General features: G+C 51.9%; 13 protein-coding genes; 5 read left to right on the top strand and 8 right to left on the bottom strand.

The window, feature by feature from the left end:
* The window catches only part of CHC_T00004966001 (hypothetical protein), a 1,416-nt gene extending 539 nt beyond the window's left edge, over nucleotides 1-877 (bottom strand). The window contains exon 1 of the mRNA XM_005716738.1: nucleotides 1-877. This exon is cut by the window's left edge and continues 539 nt beyond it. Within this exon, the coding sequence (XP_005716795.1) occupies nucleotides 1-877 (877 nt within the window).
* A 2-nt stretch (nucleotides 878-879) lies between these two features.
* Nucleotides 880-1,293, bottom strand: CHC_T00004967001 (hypothetical protein). Its single transcript, XM_005716739.1, has one exon. It carries the CDS (start codon nucleotides 1,291-1,293, stop codon nucleotides 880-882), a length of 414 nt encoding a protein of 137 aa, XP_005716796.1.
* Nucleotides 1,294-1,522: 229 nt separating this feature from the next.
* On the top strand, nucleotides 1,523-1,765 carry CHC_T00004968001 (hypothetical protein). Its single transcript, XM_005716740.1, has one exon. It carries the CDS (start codon nucleotides 1,523-1,525, stop codon nucleotides 1,763-1,765), a length of 243 nt encoding a protein of 80 aa, XP_005716797.1.
* Nucleotides 1,766-1,778: 13 nt separating this feature from the next.
* Nucleotides 1,779-2,762, bottom strand: CHC_T00004969001 (hypothetical protein). XM_005716741.1 is given in 2 exon segments: nucleotides 1,779-2,030; nucleotides 2,031-2,762. 1 exon segment carries the CDS (start codon nucleotides 2,760-2,762, stop codon nucleotides 2,031-2,033), a length of 732 nt encoding a protein of 243 aa, XP_005716798.1. The 3' UTR covers nucleotides 1,779-2,030.
* A 558-nt stretch (nucleotides 2,763-3,320) lies between these two features.
* On the top strand, nucleotides 3,321-3,841 carry CHC_T00004970001 (hypothetical protein). XM_005716742.1 is given in 4 exon segments: nucleotides 3,321-3,384; nucleotides 3,385-3,462; nucleotides 3,573-3,659; nucleotides 3,660-3,841. The coding sequence occupies 2 exon segments, from the start codon at nucleotides 3,385-3,387 to the stop codon at nucleotides 3,657-3,659; spliced, it is 165 nt and encodes a 54-aa protein (XP_005716799.1). The 5' UTR covers nucleotides 3,321-3,384; the 3' UTR covers nucleotides 3,660-3,841.
* A 1,241-nt stretch (nucleotides 3,842-5,082) lies between these two features.
* Nucleotides 5,083-5,631, bottom strand: CHC_T00004971001 (hypothetical protein). Its single transcript, XM_005716743.1, has one exon. It carries the CDS (start codon nucleotides 5,629-5,631, stop codon nucleotides 5,083-5,085), a length of 549 nt encoding a protein of 182 aa, XP_005716800.1.
* Nucleotides 5,632-9,434: 3,803 nt separating this feature from the next.
* CHC_T00004972001 (hypothetical protein) lies at nucleotides 9,435-11,564 on the top strand. XM_005716744.1 is given in 2 exon segments: nucleotides 9,435-11,489; nucleotides 11,490-11,564. The coding sequence occupies 1 exon segment, from the start codon at nucleotides 9,435-9,437 to the stop codon at nucleotides 11,487-11,489; it is 2,055 nt and encodes a 684-aa protein (XP_005716801.1). The 3' UTR covers nucleotides 11,490-11,564.
* Nucleotides 11,565-11,575: 11 nt separating this feature from the next.
* On the top strand, nucleotides 11,576-11,788 carry CHC_T00004973001 (hypothetical protein). Its single transcript, XM_005716745.1, has one exon. It carries the CDS (start codon nucleotides 11,576-11,578, stop codon nucleotides 11,786-11,788), a length of 213 nt encoding a protein of 70 aa, XP_005716802.1.
* Nucleotides 11,789-11,955: 167 nt separating this feature from the next.
* Nucleotides 11,956-12,507, bottom strand: CHC_T00004974001 (hypothetical protein). Its single transcript, XM_005716746.1, has one exon. The coding sequence runs from the start codon at nucleotides 12,505-12,507 to the stop codon at nucleotides 11,956-11,958; it is 552 nt and encodes a 183-aa protein (XP_005716803.1).
* A 230-nt stretch (nucleotides 12,508-12,737) lies between these two features.
* On the bottom strand, nucleotides 12,738-13,820 carry CHC_T00004975001 (hypothetical protein). Its single transcript, XM_005716747.1, has one exon. It carries the CDS (start codon nucleotides 13,818-13,820, stop codon nucleotides 12,738-12,740), a length of 1,083 nt encoding a protein of 360 aa, XP_005716804.1.
* Nucleotides 13,821-14,096: 276 nt separating this feature from the next.
* Nucleotides 14,097-15,982, bottom strand: CHC_T00008309001 (RuvB-like DNA/RNA helicase reptin). XM_005716748.1 is given in 2 exon segments: nucleotides 14,097-14,491; nucleotides 14,492-15,982. The coding sequence occupies 1 exon segment, from the start codon at nucleotides 15,980-15,982 to the stop codon at nucleotides 14,492-14,494; it is 1,491 nt and encodes a 496-aa protein (XP_005716805.1). The 3' UTR covers nucleotides 14,097-14,491.
* A 4-nt stretch (nucleotides 15,983-15,986) lies between these two features.
* Nucleotides 15,987-16,316, top strand: CHC_T00004976001 (hypothetical protein). Its single transcript, XM_005716749.1, has one exon. The coding sequence runs from the start codon at nucleotides 15,987-15,989 to the stop codon at nucleotides 16,314-16,316; it is 330 nt and encodes a 109-aa protein (XP_005716806.1).
* A 988-nt stretch (nucleotides 16,317-17,304) lies between these two features.
* CHC_T00004977001 (hypothetical protein) overlaps nucleotides 17,305-17,456 on the bottom strand; it is a 1,029-nt gene continuing 877 nt past the window's right edge. The window contains exon 1 of the mRNA XM_005716750.1: nucleotides 17,305-17,456. This exon is cut by the window's right edge and continues 877 nt beyond it. Within this exon, the coding sequence (XP_005716807.1) occupies nucleotides 17,305-17,456 (152 nt within the window).

Below are 17,456 nucleotides of genomic sequence, written 5' to 3' on the forward strand. Positions count from 1 at the left end.
CTCCCCGCCCAGGCATGCCGGCTTCCACGACCGCCGCGCCCCTTTCGACGCCGAGCCGCGCGCCCGCTTCGACGGCATGGACGATCGCGACCGCGTCCGCGACCGCGATTGGGACCGCGACCGCTTCGACGACAGGGACAGGCCGCGCGATGACTATGGTCGCAAGCGCGCGCGCTCCCCGTCCCCACCGTTCGACCGCAGGCCGCCCGACGATGACTATTACAATCGCCGCAGGAGGCGCCGCTCGGCCTCGCGGAGCCCACCCCCGTTCAGGCGTCGCTCCGGGTCCCCGCACCGTCACCCGCTCCCGCCAGACCATCCCGACAGGCCGAGGCACGCCCCGCGCTCCCGCACCCCGTCCCCGAGGAAGGATAGGTCCCCGTACGACCGCAAGAATGCCGCCCCGGGGGGTGACTCCCCGGGATGGGAGCGTCGTAATGGGCCCAATGGCGACAGCCGTCCCAGCCCCAGGGCGGGCGACGACCTTCCTCCGAAGATCAGGTCCTCCGCCGTCGCGCCAAAGCTGCGCAGCGCGCCGCTGTCCCCGGTTGAGACCACCCCGCCGTCTCCGGAGAGTCGTTAAGTGAGTCAGCGTACCGTTGCGTTCGTTCAGGTTTGTCTTTCTCAATCTTCCTTGAGTTAGTCGTTTTCGGCAAACCCACCACCCCCTGCCCCCTTCCCCGTCCTGTTCACGACACGAGTGGATTTCCTTTCGTTTATCCGTTTCTGCAACAGGGTTTTGGTTGTCTTCTCGCGAATGGACCGGAGTAGGATGTTCCGTTTGCTGTCTGATAAGCGGGGTCCTTGAAGAGTCTTTGTCTGGATCGATGTTTGGTTTTATATGAGTTGTCATGTATTCTTTTCTAGTTGATTGCATTCTTATCTCTGTCGCATGGTGGAAATGTGATTCGTTGTAGCATCTTTCTGTTTCGTCGGTTCTGTGGAGCCCTGAGTCAGGGGAGCATGGATAGTGGAGCCGTCGTGCGCCCTTCGTCTTGTTGAGCTGTGACAAGACGTCGCCCAGTCAAACTCTGGTTTGGTGGCAACGTTTGGGAAAGGTTCAAGTTCAACTGCAGAACGAATATTCAGAAGATTAAAGAACACACAAAAAACACACAAAGAGACGATGGCTTGAAGACTGAAGCGGATATTGACGCGGCCGACGGGCAAAAACAAACGAAAGACTGTTGACAAACAAAAGCGTTTGCTCAGCAGAGAAGATAAAAGAACTGACACAAGCGACCGAGACAGCAGAAACGACGACAAACAAATTGCAAGCGACAGAGACGACATCTTGTTCTTTCTCACAAGTTCAAGTTGCCACTGCGGAAGTCCTAAAAGACTGAACAGAACCAGAGCTGTGTCCCCATGTACCACTGCCAGTCCGGCATGCACAGACCAGTTGTATCGAAGCTCCCATGGCGGGTATTATGGAGCAAGCCAGCAACGGCTCGTTTTTACGTGCCATCCCGAAACGAAACAAACACTCGGCGGTCGTGTGCGAGCATCTTGATCGTGGTCGATGGCAGCGTTGCCCGATCGCTCAACAGAACAAACGACGTCCTATTCAGCTACCAATAACTTGATTTATTCACTACGAGTTCTGAAACAATCGCATTTAACGTACTTGCGCCATTTGCGCATCAGACTCCTTGAAGGACTTGGAGACGGCAGGTTACGCAATGATGCGACCATAGCACGAAGCAACTTCCTCAGCGACAGATCCGAGACAAGCCCTACGCCCAGGCTCCAACATCAACTGTGATCTGGTGCAACGATTTTGAACCCAAGCTCCATAGAATATTAGGCGCTCAGAGGCATGCTGGTTCGGCATTGCCTTTTCGTTTACTAACTTTTGAGATGTATACGTATTTATACCTAACTATGACAATCAGCTGAGTACCAAACGACACGCTGTTATTTAAACAATATGAGGAAGCGTTGAGAGTCGTGACTTCAATTTCGACACATATTATGCGCTTGGGATAACCGGTTTATGTGCAGACAAAAAAGCCTCACTTCTCTTTGTGCTATCGCTTCTTGTAGACACAAGCAGCCAGTTTTGGAAGCGCCTTTCCCGCTTTCCTCGTTGAATCGCCTTTTGAAGTGTCCTTTATACTTATAAAGGCAAACTTATAGAAAAACACGGCGCTACTCAGTGATTCCTCTAGCTGGGCGGTCTTGTGCTTCTTTTTGTTCTTCTTTCCTCCACCTCTTCTTCGTTGCTTGCCCTTCACAGGCGTAGACTGAAGATGTGTTTTTGTGAGAGGGTGACTTGAGTCCACGTTGAACCCAAGGCTCTCGACTCCCCTTACAAAGTCCTTCGGGTCATGGTCCTCAAACCGTGATGCAACCTCGGCCACAAGCATCAAACCGTCTGGAACAAGAATCCTTCTTGCCTCCGTGATGAAGTCGGCGTAATTCGTACCCATCAGCGAGAGGCAAAAGACAACCACATCAACGCTAGAGTCGGGTAACGGTACATTCGCAATGTCGCATGCGGTAACCCTTTCGTTGTTCGCTACGAGGTCAAACGACATAACCTGTCGTTGCGGGACGTTCTTTGCGAGACGCGCCTCGCCGCATCCAAGGTCTGCAATGCGAAGGCTCGGGTCCTGTGTGGCGAGAAACTTGATTATGTCGTCCAGCGGGTTGCTCGGCCAGCGTTTGACTTGCTCCGAGTAACCCATATGATACACATTGAAGAGATGCGGGTTTTCTTGCATGAGCTGACGAGACTCATTGCCAGTCGTGGTATACATGGACTCGTTGAGCATGCGGAAGTTGCCAGAGTCGAGCTTCTTTTGCATGCGCACTTGCAAGGCAGACAACTTGCGCGTTTTGCCTCGCTTGGATATCAACATCTGCAAGTGCTCCTCTGTGGATGGCTCTTTTTCGCGATTGCCTGGCGTCATGGTTGGTCAAATTTTGCCTTCCTGCAGAGTTGCTGCTTGCTCTCTGGAGGTGAATTTGACTTCTAGTCTGCTTGCAAAAGACCTTCAAGAGCAATCCGCTGGAAGGCAAGTGATACAATCTTCACAGTTCTGAAGAACTCAGTATCGTGCTTGCGGAGGGCTGAAGGAGGTACGGGTGGACAAAGACGGGCCTTGTACCACCAGCTGCAATGAAACGAATTCAATTGAATTGCTTCTTTCAAAGGAGAATACCGAGAATGCGCCCGAGGGCCCAGCTTTTTGTTCCCGTGTTTTGGAATTTCAGTAATATTTAACAGGTTTCGGCTAACCCTGCTACCACGCCCCTTTTGGCGTCGACGGCGTGCTCCTCACCTCCTTCTCCTCCGCAACCTCCCCCATTTCTTTCATTCATCAACAAGCCACCGTCTTAGCACCCCTCAATTCCATCTCGATAATTATCATCATCAGTATGGCCATTATGGAAGACATTTCCATGGCTGCTGACTACGCAATGTCGAAAGCTTTTGGTGACGGCGAAATCCGAGAGGTATGTGATCCTTCCTGCGCGCTGTCTCGCAAATCGTCGCAACTACCACACCACTGGTTGCTAACCAGCAACTTCCACGGGCAAATGACGGATTTCTATCTTCCCTCTAGGTGAACATGAAGCTCGCGAGAAATATTTCGCTTTTCGGATCAGCGATCATCTTCTTTAAGATATACGGCCAGTCGTTCGATGTCTAAGGCGAGCGCTTTTGAAAGACCCCCCTCACGGCGGGCGCGAACCTAGCGTCTACCACCTAGCGTCTACCTCACTGAAAAAGAAAACTGTGAAACATGCGAGTGATGGTTGTAGTGTCAAGCGCTGTGAGTACTGGACATTTCATGAATGCAGTTGACACACTGAATCGGCGTTAGGCGATTACGGCCAACTAGAAGATAATCTCATTGGTAGGCAAAAGAAGCAACAGCGTACTTACGCGCAAGAAAAAGTTTTGGAGAGGAAGCGACTGTGAATGCCTTGGTCTCTAGTAGCAGCTCTGACTATTGTGCTTTACAACGAATTTCCTTCGTGTACAACCCCTCGCTGTCCTCCAGGACAGACCGGTACTCGGTAAACGATGTCCCGAATGACGATAAGTCTCAAAATATTATCGAATTTGAATCCTTGCCATGGGTTTTCAGCACTCCTGCCAAGAATCCAGCACACTCTAAGGTTGTCCGTAAGATAACGCGCTATTTTTTTTTTCTTCATTTGCCCACAAAATCGTTGGACTTAAGTAAACCCGAGATTGAAAAATTCTGCCACAGGTTTTGGGGACTGACCTCCAGCAGGGTGTCTGCCCGCAACAAACGCAAGTCTGGTACAACGTTGTGCCGCCCGACAGATCACGTGCACCTGCGCGTATATTCGCTGAAGCAAATATTGTAGCTCGCCACACGGATAGAATGGTTCTCAGTCGAAAGAGCGATGTGTTTCATCTTCTTGACAGGCTGAGGGGGGCCGTCTGGAGAGAACTACTTTTTTAGAAGCTTCTACTTGTCTACCTTTCGCGGTTGCTTCGGCGGCATCTGTGGCAGATCCTGTCGCGCTTTGATCCGTTGATGGACTCTGCGCAGATGAAGCGATAGGGGCGTCCATGACGCGTATCGGTACGACCCGTGCAGTCTGAGACTCGTTTGCGCTGATGAAAAGAACGGAAACCCACTTCGTTTTCCTTCAAGACGGGTCGATCCGGCAATGCTGTGATCAAACGGATGTGAAACGCGTGGAAAGCTCACATGCCCCCAAGTTTTCGGTATGATGTGAGTTTTGCCAAGCGAGTTGTCTGAAAACTTTTCGTTAAGAAAACATGAGCAAACACGCCGCCAAAACACGCGTTTTCGTGGCTTTACGGACAACCTTTCTGGGACTCACAATGCACACGTGACTAATTTATCAATATGCTTTTTATCAACGACCATCCTCCAGCCCGTAACATGAAAACTCGGTCCAAATCTAAACCTTCATGTGAACTGAAGAAGAGCGTGTTTTCATGCCACCGCATCGCCTCTTTCATAGAACTAAACGTGCATATCCGCCCGCACTCACGTCTTGACAAAAAACCCTTTCACAACTTTTATTACTACTGCCAGTATGGTGTCCAGCAAAACCTCCTTCAACTTTTCACAAGTTGTTGTAGGCCTTGATCCTCTGAATTCTTCTTTCCTCTGGATCCCTTGATAGAGAGGTTCCAAACATTTGCCGCGCAGTACTGCTCGCTCGTGGCGTCCTTGGGCATCGATCTCTGTACTTCTCCCTGCACCGGCAATTACATTTCCCAACTGGTGCGGCTTTGAGCTTTATAATTGATTCGGAGAATACGCTCATTCGAGACAGGGTCGCACCCGCTTCAGCATCCCGCGAAGTCCAATTGAAGATGCTTTCTTCGCCATTTGCAAATCTCTCTAGCGCAAGCATTTCGTTCCAGGTGACTTCAGTTCTCGTTTTAATGCGGCATCTGGCTCTTCCCCGACAAATTCGATATTTGTTGCAATCGCCACCGCACCTGGCCTTTGAAAAAGACCCAAGGCTTAGGTCAGAATCTTTGATCTTGAACACTGTTCCAGTGCAGCCACGCAGCCGACATCCGGAACGAGGGCTTGCGCTGACCTTCGAAGTCAAAAACAAGAAGACGAAAAGAACAACCACAGTCTTCGGAGTGTGAAGTGCCATTTTGCTCAATTCCTCGACTCTGGATTCGTCACCAACAGACGTGTAGAAATCTTCTGACTGAGTCCCGAAGAAAGATTCTGGTCAAGAACGTTTTCCGATCGTGCTTGCTATTTGCACTTAACACATGGTTAGATGTCCGAATTAAGGATGCATTTTCGACAACAGTGTACAAAGATTGTTTAGTATCCGTGCCTGAGAATGAGTTTATGCAATCTGAAACATAGTCCATGGGCAGTCTTGATAGCTCCTGTTGTGGTAAGTCGTTTCATCAAAAAAGTGGACGGACACAATGCCACCCTATACAACTTCCTACATTCCACTTCAAATCGAGTTGCAATTACTCGTATGGATCTTTGTATCATTACACCGATGTGGAAGCTATTACTATGTCACTGAACGTGTTCAAAGCTCCTCCAAATTTCTAGCAGATGCCATCTATACGTAAGAGCGGCAATGAAATTATGGAACTGTTCCTCTTCCATTTTTCAGGGTCTAAAGATTTTTGCATCGCTGCAGGTCAAATCCAATTTAGATTCTTTTGGCTGATGTTTGCCCTCGCTACCCACATGGAGCGGAAAGGAGAAGGAATCCATTCCCGACCAGAAATACCCTCACTCGTTAGGCAAACTCCTAACCGCCTAGATCATCACGATCAAAAATATGCAGGAACGGTAAATCAAACTAAACAGCTCTGCAGTACATTGCAAATTATCTTATTTAGCAGGTTCACTAAAGGCTATCACGGTTCATCATAAACCGCATAATACCGAATTCTCTCACTAGATACCTCGCACGCATTTCAAGTATGGGTGCAGCCGTCACGAAAATGAGTTTAAAGTCTAAAGAACTGGCGAACAACTGTCAGGCAGTGAAACCTACCGTCTATCGAGCTTTATCTTTACATTACAGTCTGCTTTTCTGAAGAGACACTCTTCTTTCCAGGTGGGGCAGGTTTGGCCACCCTTCTGGCAACCACACTAATCGAGTCGGACTAGCTTCAACTACACCGAACGTCAACGACTTCACACTTGGCAGCTTGTCTGTTTCTTGACGGCAACCCTTTTTTCACTTTCCACGAGAAGAGAGTGAAAGTGAAACTTGCCGAAAGGGGCGAGGGGCGGCATAATGGAAACGATCTGGTTATACTACGCAATGATACAGGGATTTAAGTTTCTGCTTGCAGTCCTCTAGTGGTTATGGATAGAGCATAGTGCGCTCATCTTCGCTCCGTGAATACAATCGGTTCTGACGAAGCTGTTGCGATATTAGATGGGCTACGGATTCTACGCCTTTCGTCCCTTACACGAGCAGTCCTTGGAGTGGGACAGCAAGGGAGGGGGAGAAAAGTACATCGGCTGTCTGTTTTTTTCATATACTGCACCAAGTTTTCCGACCTGTAAGTCGTGAGAGCCTTTTGGGAAATTGAAAAACAGAGAGATACACTCAGCGGAGCGATGAGCGATCATCATGGGGGAGTATAGAGAAGGCGTTGGATAACATGAGTGCAGTGAGGGTACTAAAGGCCACAGAAGGACACCTATATCAGATAATCACAATTCCAGGACCATGCCATTCGGTCGCGTTCCCTATCATGTAAGAGTCACTGAGCTATCATGTAGCTTAGTGCAATTAACAGTTCGTTAAAACTTCTTTCTGTTCACAGTTGTCTTCTTGCAAGATTATACCCTGGTACTTTCACTGTACGAAACTAATTGCGGATCATACCGGTCACAGTATTGTCACATTGTTGTCCACCTCACATGTTACTGACAAAAAACTATAAAATGCTTCCGAACCACTGATTGTTATCATTCCTATTGGCATGTAGCAAAAGCTTCTCGTTTTCGATGAAGAAAGAATGTATTCACCAAGAGCGGCACGCATTCTACACGACCTAATTAGCAGAGAACCGTCATCCTTTTTGAAAGTAGTGAGTAGTCTTGTTCTTCTGGTGCCGGATCATTCTCATTATTGAAGCACTTATCCGTTGAAGGTTTGTTTCAAGGCAGAAGTGTTTCGGAAATGCTGTATATGAGGGTTTCCGCTCGGATAAAAGGATGCAAAATGACGTTTCACGGCATGTTACGAACTAATGCGTTTTGTGAAGCCGACCCCTGATGAATACTTGAGTCGTAGTAGTCATGTGCTATTTACTTCAAAGCTCAAGGAAGTCTGTAAATTGAATATACGTTTTCTGTCTTTAGTTTCGTAGACGATTGATTGGAAAGGGCAAGACAGACGCTATCTATTGGTCATACAGAGTTACAGTTATGGTGGGATGAGGAAGTTCTTTTCATTTCTCTGTTGTCAATTGCTCATGGAAAGGTGGTAGGTCTTCTGACCGACCGCAATCAGATATTTACAGGAGCAATGAGTGAGGTTGTTGCATGAGCAGTTTGTGATTGAAGGGTGAGCCAAGTTGGGCCAAACTGACTGCTTGTCACGTGCAAGAGCTTCAAGAGTGTGCAAGTATCAGCAGTGAGTGATGAACAATGTTGCGAAAGGGGGCCGAGTTTCAGGGATTGTCTATCTGGAAATCGGTACAAGTTGTGCATTGTACAGATATATTCTTAACTACAAACCTGATGTTTATCCGGAGACACTCGGATAAACGTGTCCCAAGTACAGGAAGAATATCACATGGATCTGATACTAGGGAGGTTGGGGTTGCTGACCCTGTTGGGTAGGAATTTTGAGTGTCAGGCCTTCTCCAAAGTAGCGGAGGATGTGCTACGGACGCAGGCGCAGAGTAGGATGGTGAGGTCGAGGCACTAGGAGCTGCATCGAAATCAAGGCACGACGGGGTAGCATGAGGCGCAGAAAGGAAGTCGAGCTGAAGAAGTAGAGGGGTGGAATGCTTGCCGTGAGGTGAGCGAGAGAGTGAACGTGGCGGGGTGGGCGGAAGGGAAATTTCTAGATGCTTCCTGAAGGGGTCGTGGCCTGGCGCGGAGGGTATGCTCGACGATTGCTTACCGAAGCTTGAAGACAGTGCCACAGATCGAGGAATGGAATGTCGAGGGTGCGTTTCCACGTAACCTGTATGCGCAGGAGAGGGAGGATGCTCGCTCTCTGGTTGCACTGCAGAGTGAGACAACTAGAGAGGAACTGACCGTCCTGGACGAGTTTATAGGGCGTCGTGGACGGTCTCGTTTCATCTTAGTAGTAACAAGACTGTAAGTGCCTGCAGAAAGATCTTGAAAGGTCCTCAAGGGTTGCGTTACTCCGGCAAGACCCTAAAACAATGGGTGCCGATAGCGGTTATAAAAAGAGATGTTTACCTGTCCCCATGAGTCTCACCCTCTCTGTGCCGTTTATGACACGGTTGTACATGGGCGATGGCATCTGCGGCCCACAGCTAGCTAGCCATGGCCACCTGAAGCGATTATTGTCTTCTCAAAGGAGGCCCTGAGGTGAGAAGCCACCTGAAGCGATTGCGTGTAGTGAACTGCACTCAACATAAGTACGAAATACGTTACACGTGTCATGCGATGACAGCGCTTCCACGTGTTTTCAGGAGGCGAACATGGTACAGTACGCCGCAAAACACGTTTCACACGTGTCTTCAATCCTAAGCTTATCGTATGGCACAGTAAGCAATGGCTGACACCGCGCCCACGAACGAGGCCTTGACAGAATTCCCTTTCAAGCCGCCCTGCTGGACCAAGACGTCACGGCCCATCTGCTTGTGATCCCACCCCCGCTGGGCAGTTGCACATCGTCCGTCAACCATGCCCCGCGCCCCTTTCCTCTAAGTCGCCCCCTCTCTCCGTGCCCTTCCTTCTCCCCGCTTCCGCCCCCGCCCCATGTATTCCCTCATCCCCTCAGACGCTTCTGGCGCCCGTCTCTCCGTTCAGGAGCGCCAGCGCGCCGTCCTGGAGCAGATGCTCTCGGCCTGCGCCTCCACCTCCGACGTGACCGACGACGGATCCGACGTGTGGAAGGTCCTCATCTACGACGCGGCCGCGCGCGAAATCATCGCCCCTCTGCTCCGCGTCGCTGATCTGCGAGCGCGCGGCGTCACGCTGCACATGATGCTCCACTCGGCCCGCCACGCCATCCCGGACGTCCCGGCCGTGTACCTCGTCGCCCCCACGGAAGAGAATGTGCGCCGCATTTGCGCAGACTCGGCAAAGGGCATGTACGCCAGCCTCTGGGTTAACTTCACCACACGCGTGTCGAGGGAGCTGCTCGAGACCCTCGCGGAGGGCGTCGCCGCCGCCCCGGTCGCGCGTCAGACTAACTCCCTGGTTGCTGCCCCGGGCGCTATCGCGAGGGTCTACGACATGTACGCAGACTTTTTAACCTTGGAGGATAACCTGTTTTCCCTCAATTTGCCCGGCTTGTACACCGGGCTCACCGCGACTAATGTCTCTAATGCCGACGTCGAGGCCTGCGTGAATACCATCGTCGACAAACTCTTTTGCGCTATAGTCACGCTTGCGGCGGTTCCTGTCATCCGCGCTCAACGAGGCGGCCCTGCGCAGCTCGTGGCCACACTGCTGGAAAGGAGGATCAGGGAGCACTTAATCGCTAGCAACAACATCTTCTCAGAGTCGGGCGGCTCCTTTTCAGCAACGGCTGTCACGAGGCCTTTGCTCGTCATCGTAGATCGCAGCATCGACCTTTCCGTTATGCTACATCATACATGGACATATCAGGCTCTCGCACATGATACACTGGGACTTAAGCTTAATCGCGTCACGGTACCGGTTAAAGATGCAGCCGGGGCGATGCCTGGGATGCCACCGCCGATGAAGAAGCGAGTGTTTGATTTGGATAAGAGCGATTTCTTCTGGGCAGAGAATGCCGGCTTGCCATTTCCGAAGGTTGCCGAGGCTGTCGAGACGTCCTTGCAGCGGTATAAAGAAGAGGTGGCGGACCTAAATCGGACGGCAGGGACTGTTGGTGAGAATGCCATCGACCCCATGACTGCTGATGTCAAAGATGAGAACACAGCAAATAAGCTCGCGGCGGCTATTTCCAGCATTCCGGAGTTAACGAAGAAGAAGCGCATGATTGATTTGCATACAAACATTGCGACGGCGCTACTAGACCAGATCAAGGACCGCGGACTTGATGGATATTTCCAGGTTGAGGAAGAGCTGCTGACGAGACCTGGCACGTTTGACGTAGGGCGCGTGTTGGCGTTGCTGAGGGATGCGAGGGGTACGCCAACAGATAAGCTCCGAGTCTTCCTCATATTTTATTTATGTGTGGATAGTGCCACTGACGCAGAGTTATCGCGCTGCACAGCTGCCCTGCAAGCGGCTGGGTGCACAGATTTGAGGGCATACAGCTATCTGAAAAGCATTCGGGCCTTCACAAAGAGTATTTCGAGCGTGCCAGCAGCCCCGCTTACGACCTCATCCAGTATTGGGAGCGGGTATGCAGCATCTGTGCTGGACACTCTGTCTCAGGTCGCAAACAATGTGAATAAGTTGATCATTTCCGCAGACAAAGCGCTCGCGGCAGCTCGAGTCGTACAAACTCTAATGGAGCAGAAGGGTGACACAGAAATTTTAGAAGGATACTTGACATTAGATCCAAAGGCTCCAAAGGGTAGCGTGGGACACGCAGGGAAGCCAGCGAAGGAGGCTATCTTATTCGTTGTGGGGCCCGGCAATTACATTGAGTATCAAAACTGTCAAGATCACGTTTGCTCGGTAGTGAAACAAGACGGCAAGAATTCGACACTCGTACCCAATGGCAAAACGTTGATATACGGAGCTACAGAGCTCTGCACGGGTGCAGAGTTTTTGCAACAACTACACGCGAACGGAGGCCCAAAACCATCTCCTCCTGTTAATGGGACTGGAGGCTCGGGCGCCCTAGATAGATCTAACTCGACAAAATTGTAAACTGCACGACACAGCTATCGGGCTGGATGCGAAAGGCCTGCTCCATAATGTGAAACGGGTGAGGCGCATGTGTCCGCGCCTGTGCCATGAGACCACACGAAAGTTTTTCTCACTCGTGGTTTGTCAAAACATACTCGAGACCCGACTACCTGAACCGGACATGCCGCGTAGACCTCGGACCTGCATTCTATTTCCAGCCTGCCCCCTCTCCAGAAGAGCGCCATATTTCTGAAGGGATCTGCAACAACATCTTCTCGTCTTCTGTCTCGGGGCGTCACTGCGATACGATGAACATCTGACCAGGCTTTAATGGTCCGTATCCGAGAAATGCCAGGTCCTCGCTTGGTCTAGTGCTGGAGGGGTCAGTGGGGCGACTTAAAATTACCGGTCTTTGGGGTGGTGTTTACCCTTCTCGAGAAGAAGCCAGCATGTCAATTTGTTGAAATGGTCTGCAGCTTCTTTTCCCTTATGGTGTCCTCTCCCTTTTTGCAGTGACCGGGTCTTTACGGTAATGGCGCGGGTCATCGTCCATTCTACCATTCCTTTCATCACTTTTTTGCTGCACCACCCGCTCAGGCTCGCCCTCAACATTTTCGAACTGCGATGTGCCGGGGACGCTTTTCTTGTTAGCGCTCTTAATTGGACTCATTCGCATAGCTGGGACTTCTTCCCAACACCTCTCAGCGTGCCGTCTCCTGCAGGATGCCAACACAAGAGATCTCGCCACTGTGCGAAGAAGCTCTCCGTCAGCTCCTTGTAAAGGAAAGTGACCGTCCGCCCACAGCAAGTCCAGGGACCTGCTGATGGCGAGTGAGTCATATTCTCGCACTTTCGCAAACACGGCAGTTGCCGAAGCGAGAGCCTCCACTGCTGATTTCAATCCAGCTGCAGACGGGTCCTCTCCAAGGGTAGCCTTCTCTTCAACCGTCGATTGCTTCTGTAACAGGGCAACGTCACGCTCCAGGTCGCTGACCCGGTTCAGAATAGAACATAGCAATTCACTTCCGCCCAGCGACATTGAGTTTCCATCTAGAACGTGGCCACCTTTCCAAATTCTTGATGGACTCTCTCTTTGACGTACGGCATGCTCAACCAGATCCTCCGCCACTGCTTCCAGGGAGCCGTATACGACCTTCCGGACCCTTTCCGCGTTTTCTTCGCTGTCAGTTTCATCGGCGTCAGGTGTGTGAGCTACAAAGCTACAATCTGCGCGCGATCGGACGCTCCTCCTGCGCCCAGTTGGATGACCTAACCTTTTTGGTAGCTGTCGACGATTAGCCCCCATTGGGACGGCATGCACCCTAGACTGCGCGCTCTTCTAGTTTCAGTGCTTGCATCTTGACTTTCTTCGCTTCGCTCGGAGGCCGGTTTTACCAGTTTAGGCTCCACCTTTTTTGGCAATATGTGCAATGAGCCTTCCGAAAGAGATCCTCGTCCACTCACTCTTCGCTTTTCTGTGCTTCTCTCTGATGTTGTTTTGCTTGATTTCAAGGATAATTTCCTGGAGAGGCCGGGATTGTCATTTGTTTTTGGTCTTCTTAGATGCCTTTCAGCTTCACTTTGCAAACCCATTGGTGGGGAATAGTCCAGCAAGCCCAAATCGGTGTCATTGTGGCTATGTTTTCCATTGTGCTCGACATTAGGGCCAATTTGCCTATGTGCCATGCGAGCTTCCATAGGACTCATATACTCTACATAACGCAGTGATCTCACTCGCTTGCGTTTCGTCCGCTCTTCTCCTGCTGTGCTCTTCGACCCCCGACGCGTAGGCTTATTTTCAATGGGTTCTTCTTCCACAGAATTGTCATCTGAAGAGGGCTGGTTTCTCTTCCGTTTGCCAGCAGACTTACCCGATCGGGCATAGTTATTCTTCCGATGCTCCGTTGCATGACCCGACGGGTCACTCTCCTCCTCTTTGACGGGTGCATCCGCAGCACTGATAGAAATGACTTCCTGTTCATCTCCGAGAGGCACGCCATCCGTCCCACGCGGCCCCAGGACGCGAATCCGTATTCGTTTCGGGCTTGAGATGTACTTTTCCGCGAGGGAGCACGCCTTGTACACTCTGTCGGAATAGCGGCGAAACTTAGGTACCTTGTGGTTGTGCTCGAGGCAGCGGTCCGTGTTATAATCGTCAAAGGAGCGAATCTCCGAACTCTTGAGCCAGGAACCCGTGTGGTCGTTGAAGAAACGGACCCAAAACTTGCCATCCTTCCGCCATTCACCAGAGGGCTCGCATTTGCTCACTACGGCAGGCCACCACGGGAAGCCAGAAACTCTTCCAAACACAGCGACGCCTAGGCGGATTTCAGACGCCTCCACTCCTGTCATTCAGTGGAGGAGCTTGTCAGGTGAGAAGAGACTGAAACGCACGCACCGATTGTCACGAGCGCTTTCGATGCAAATGCTGCGTGAAGACTGAATTTTGGCGACACCCAGAGACGATGATCGCAATGGGTTCCAAGATATTGGTGAGCAGTGTAAGACAGTCTCGAATTGAACGTTGTGCACTTTTCGACAGTTAGTGTTCAACGGGGTCAGCCAAAAAAAGTAGTTCTGCGAACGGCAGCGCCGAAGAGAAAGCAAAAAACAAAGCAGAAGGAAATCAAATTTGATGATAATTTTTTAACGAAAGCACAGCTCCATTGCCCGCAACGCCCACCGGGATGCTTTGCCAGCCAGATACAACTTCTCCGCGCCGGCGCCCACGGAAGACAGGAGGTCAGTCTAACTGCGCCACCCACCTACTTCAACGAGGGTGGTAAGGTCTGCTGTAGGGTGGGACCCCTCCCTGCTGCTAAATCGTCGCATATGATCAAATGGAACCCCCTCTCCTCAGAGTCCTCTCCGGAACCTCCGTAGATAATGTACTTCACTGTACGTTATTCTTCTGGTGTGATGGTTACGGACGGCGCCAACCGGCACATCGTTTGTCTTTTCAGCGGTTTATCCATACAACTCAAACGATGTTAAACCCGTCTCGTTAATTTCATATGTACAACTTAGACTTGCATTGCCTCTGTTTTCGTGGTCACCTCTGCTGGAGGGGCACTTGCCGCGTCCATGACAGCATCACTATCGCCTGTCGCTTCCTTCGAGGCGGCATCTACCAACTTTGGAGAGACATCATTAAACATATATTCGTCTTGGAAGTCGCTCAGGGCCTGCGTACTGCGCTTGACGTCGGAGAACAAGGTGTACGTCCTCTTGATGTCCTCCACGTCTACCTCTGTCCCCTTTCTCTTCGAGCACACGAGTGCTGAAGAGGTGATTAGATACATGGCGTATCTCAGTGAGGTTTCCAGACCTATACGCGTGAGAAGGTTTAGTCCGTTCTCCGTGATCTCCACGTCTTCTTCTTCGCAGCGTAGCTGCAAGATCTGTCGAATGTCCTTCTCGTTGTATGGTTTGGTAGTTATAATAAGCAACCTATCCAACAAGTCCAGTGGAAGGCCATGTGGCGACTTGTATGTGGTCCCCCTGATACGAGTGATTCCGCGGTTCGACGCCACGACAAGGACTGGGGCGAGCTCCGACTCGAGAGCTCTGTTGATGAAGGAAAAGCATTCAATATCAAGCATGTGCACCTCGTCAATGAAAAGAACGCCCGGCACAATTTCCGCTTTCCCCTCTTCCCTCCACTCCGCAACCTTGACGTCAATCTGCTCCCTCACCTCCGCTTTAATCTCACCCGTGTCCCCCGCGAATAATGCCAAGAAACCTTGCTGCCGTGAATTGATGACATCAATTTCGTGCAGAGAGACGACGTGTACAACCTCTTTCCGTCGCTGCAACTCGCCGTCCGGACACTGAACAAACCTCGTCGTAGACCCCATGGCATCATAATCACGCGACCGCGCAAACGAGCGCCCGAGCTTTGAGATCTTTCCCGTGGCCTTATCAATAGTAATGACATCACCATTTGTAACTTTCTCCTTCTGCAACGAGTCAATCATCTTGGTACCCAAGTCATACACGGTCTCCATCTCCGTGGTCTTCAACGTGAGCTTGCCACTCTTCGCCATCCCTGCGGCCGACGACCTCGTGAGCGGCATATCAATTTGAATCTCCACAACCTCGCCTTCGATAAGCTCTGTCTCCTCCTTAATCCTAACGCCGATGCTCTTCCTCAGGGCCTGCGTAAGGGCCTCGGTCTTGGACATCTCGAGCGAGAAGATCTCGCTGGCGGCCATCTTAGTGAAGGGGGTCTCCGAGCCGAGGGCCTGTGCCATGCCCATGGCGATGGCGGTCTTCCCCGTGCCGGGCTGGCCCGCGATGAGGACGGCGCGGCCCGCGATCTTGCCCTGCTCGATGATGCGCACGATGACGCCCGCGGCCTTGCGCGCCTCCAGCTGCCCGACCAGGCCCTGCGCGCTCGGGGCGGCGTTGAGGTTCTCGTCCAGGCCCAGGCCGCGGATGTGCGAGTGGGCGCCGATGCGCTCCATGCGCGTGCGCTCCACGCCCTCTTGGAAGCGCGGCGTGGGCGATGCCATGGCGATGTCGCCCGGTTCCGGCGGTCCCGCGCGGCGCAGCTTCGGCGGAACGGGAAGCGGGCTTGCGCGAAGGAGGGGAACGGCGCACGTGGTTGTGGAGAGCAAACAGGGACGGTGGGGAGGAGGTGGGGGAGCAAGAGAGGCGGCGGGGCGGACTTTTGGCAAGTGCGGAGCGGTACAACGAAGATGGTGGGCGGATCAAAGAAAGGCCGACGATGTTAATTTGAGAATTATGGGTTGTGCATTGAACACGTGTGTGACGTGTATTCACGTTTCGAAATGGGCCAAGTACTGTAAGGCCCTCAAGAAAGGCCCTGGGCAGGGCCTTTCTTAACTCGCCTACTTGAGTAGCTGAGTTCAGCTGGAGGTCTGATCGTTGAAGTTTTGGTTTCGCCTCACGCGTGTGCGCACGTGTAAATCACCATCAGATGATCAGATGTCCTAATTAGAAGGTCGGATAGCGATTGATGTGTTGCTGGTCGCGGTTGAATCTTCCGTGGCACAACAGCACAACAGCACGGGTATGGTGGGTGACAAAGTGGGGGACAAAGTGGGGGACGTGGATGTGATCATTGAGGAGTTACAGTAGCATGCCGTACCCTTCAAGGGTACCGCAAAGCTGGTCAGAAATAGGCCGGCCAGAAGAGATTCAAGTTCGATGCTCAGCAGCCAAGGCAGGGTGACACAATATTTGAAGGCGGGTATTACTACCGACATGGAATCAGTAAACCGACGCGTTTCGCCATTTCGCACTTGGGAGTTTCGGAGGCATCGCCAATATGCTTACGGTTTTGCAGCCACTCCATGAATGCATATAGAATGCTGTAGTAAAAAGGGGCCGTGTCGGGCGTGAGGACTCGTGTGATGGCGCGGGTCGGAGGGTTCGGCTGCTTACAAGCGCCGACAAGAGAAATGAAGCAAAAAACAAGGATTCGAACTCGCAAAAAGGAAAGCAAGCGCCACGGTATCGCACGCGCACGCGGGGGGGGGAGGCGGGGTCACAGCGGTGCCTCCAACGGGCGATATGCCACTTGCAGCGCGTCGCAGGCACTGGAGGAGGGCAGGACGCCGAATGCAGCGTACTCATTCTTTTCCTGCGCAGCGCTCCCTCCTAACGGCTCCGCGCCATACCAGCCCTTCCCATTGGGCCACGCCTCCCCGAAATCTCTATTCGATCTCTCCGGCCCTGTAACAATCCCCACCGCACCAACCAATAGCCCGGCCCCCCGCCCCCCCCCACGAGCTACCGTGGCAATCGAACTATTCCTTTCTCGCCTTGTGTATGTTCGTAATTGTCAACGTCATCTACCTCGTCCGATGGGTCATTGATTGGTGTCGCAATTGTCCCACAGACCTCCTTCGCTCCGCGACCTCGCCAGACAACCATGTCCTTCCGCTGCATATGGCGCATTTGACAGGGGCGGAGGATGCCAGTAGAGAACTCCTTCGCTCCTTAACCTGGCCAGATAACCAC

This window comes from Chondrus crispus, genomic scaffold, assembly GCF_000350225.1.
Source record: "Chondrus crispus Stackhouse genomic scaffold, scaffold_26, whole genome shotgun sequence".
Taxonomy (NCBI): domain Eukaryota; phylum Rhodophyta; class Florideophyceae; order Gigartinales; family Gigartinaceae; genus Chondrus; species Chondrus crispus.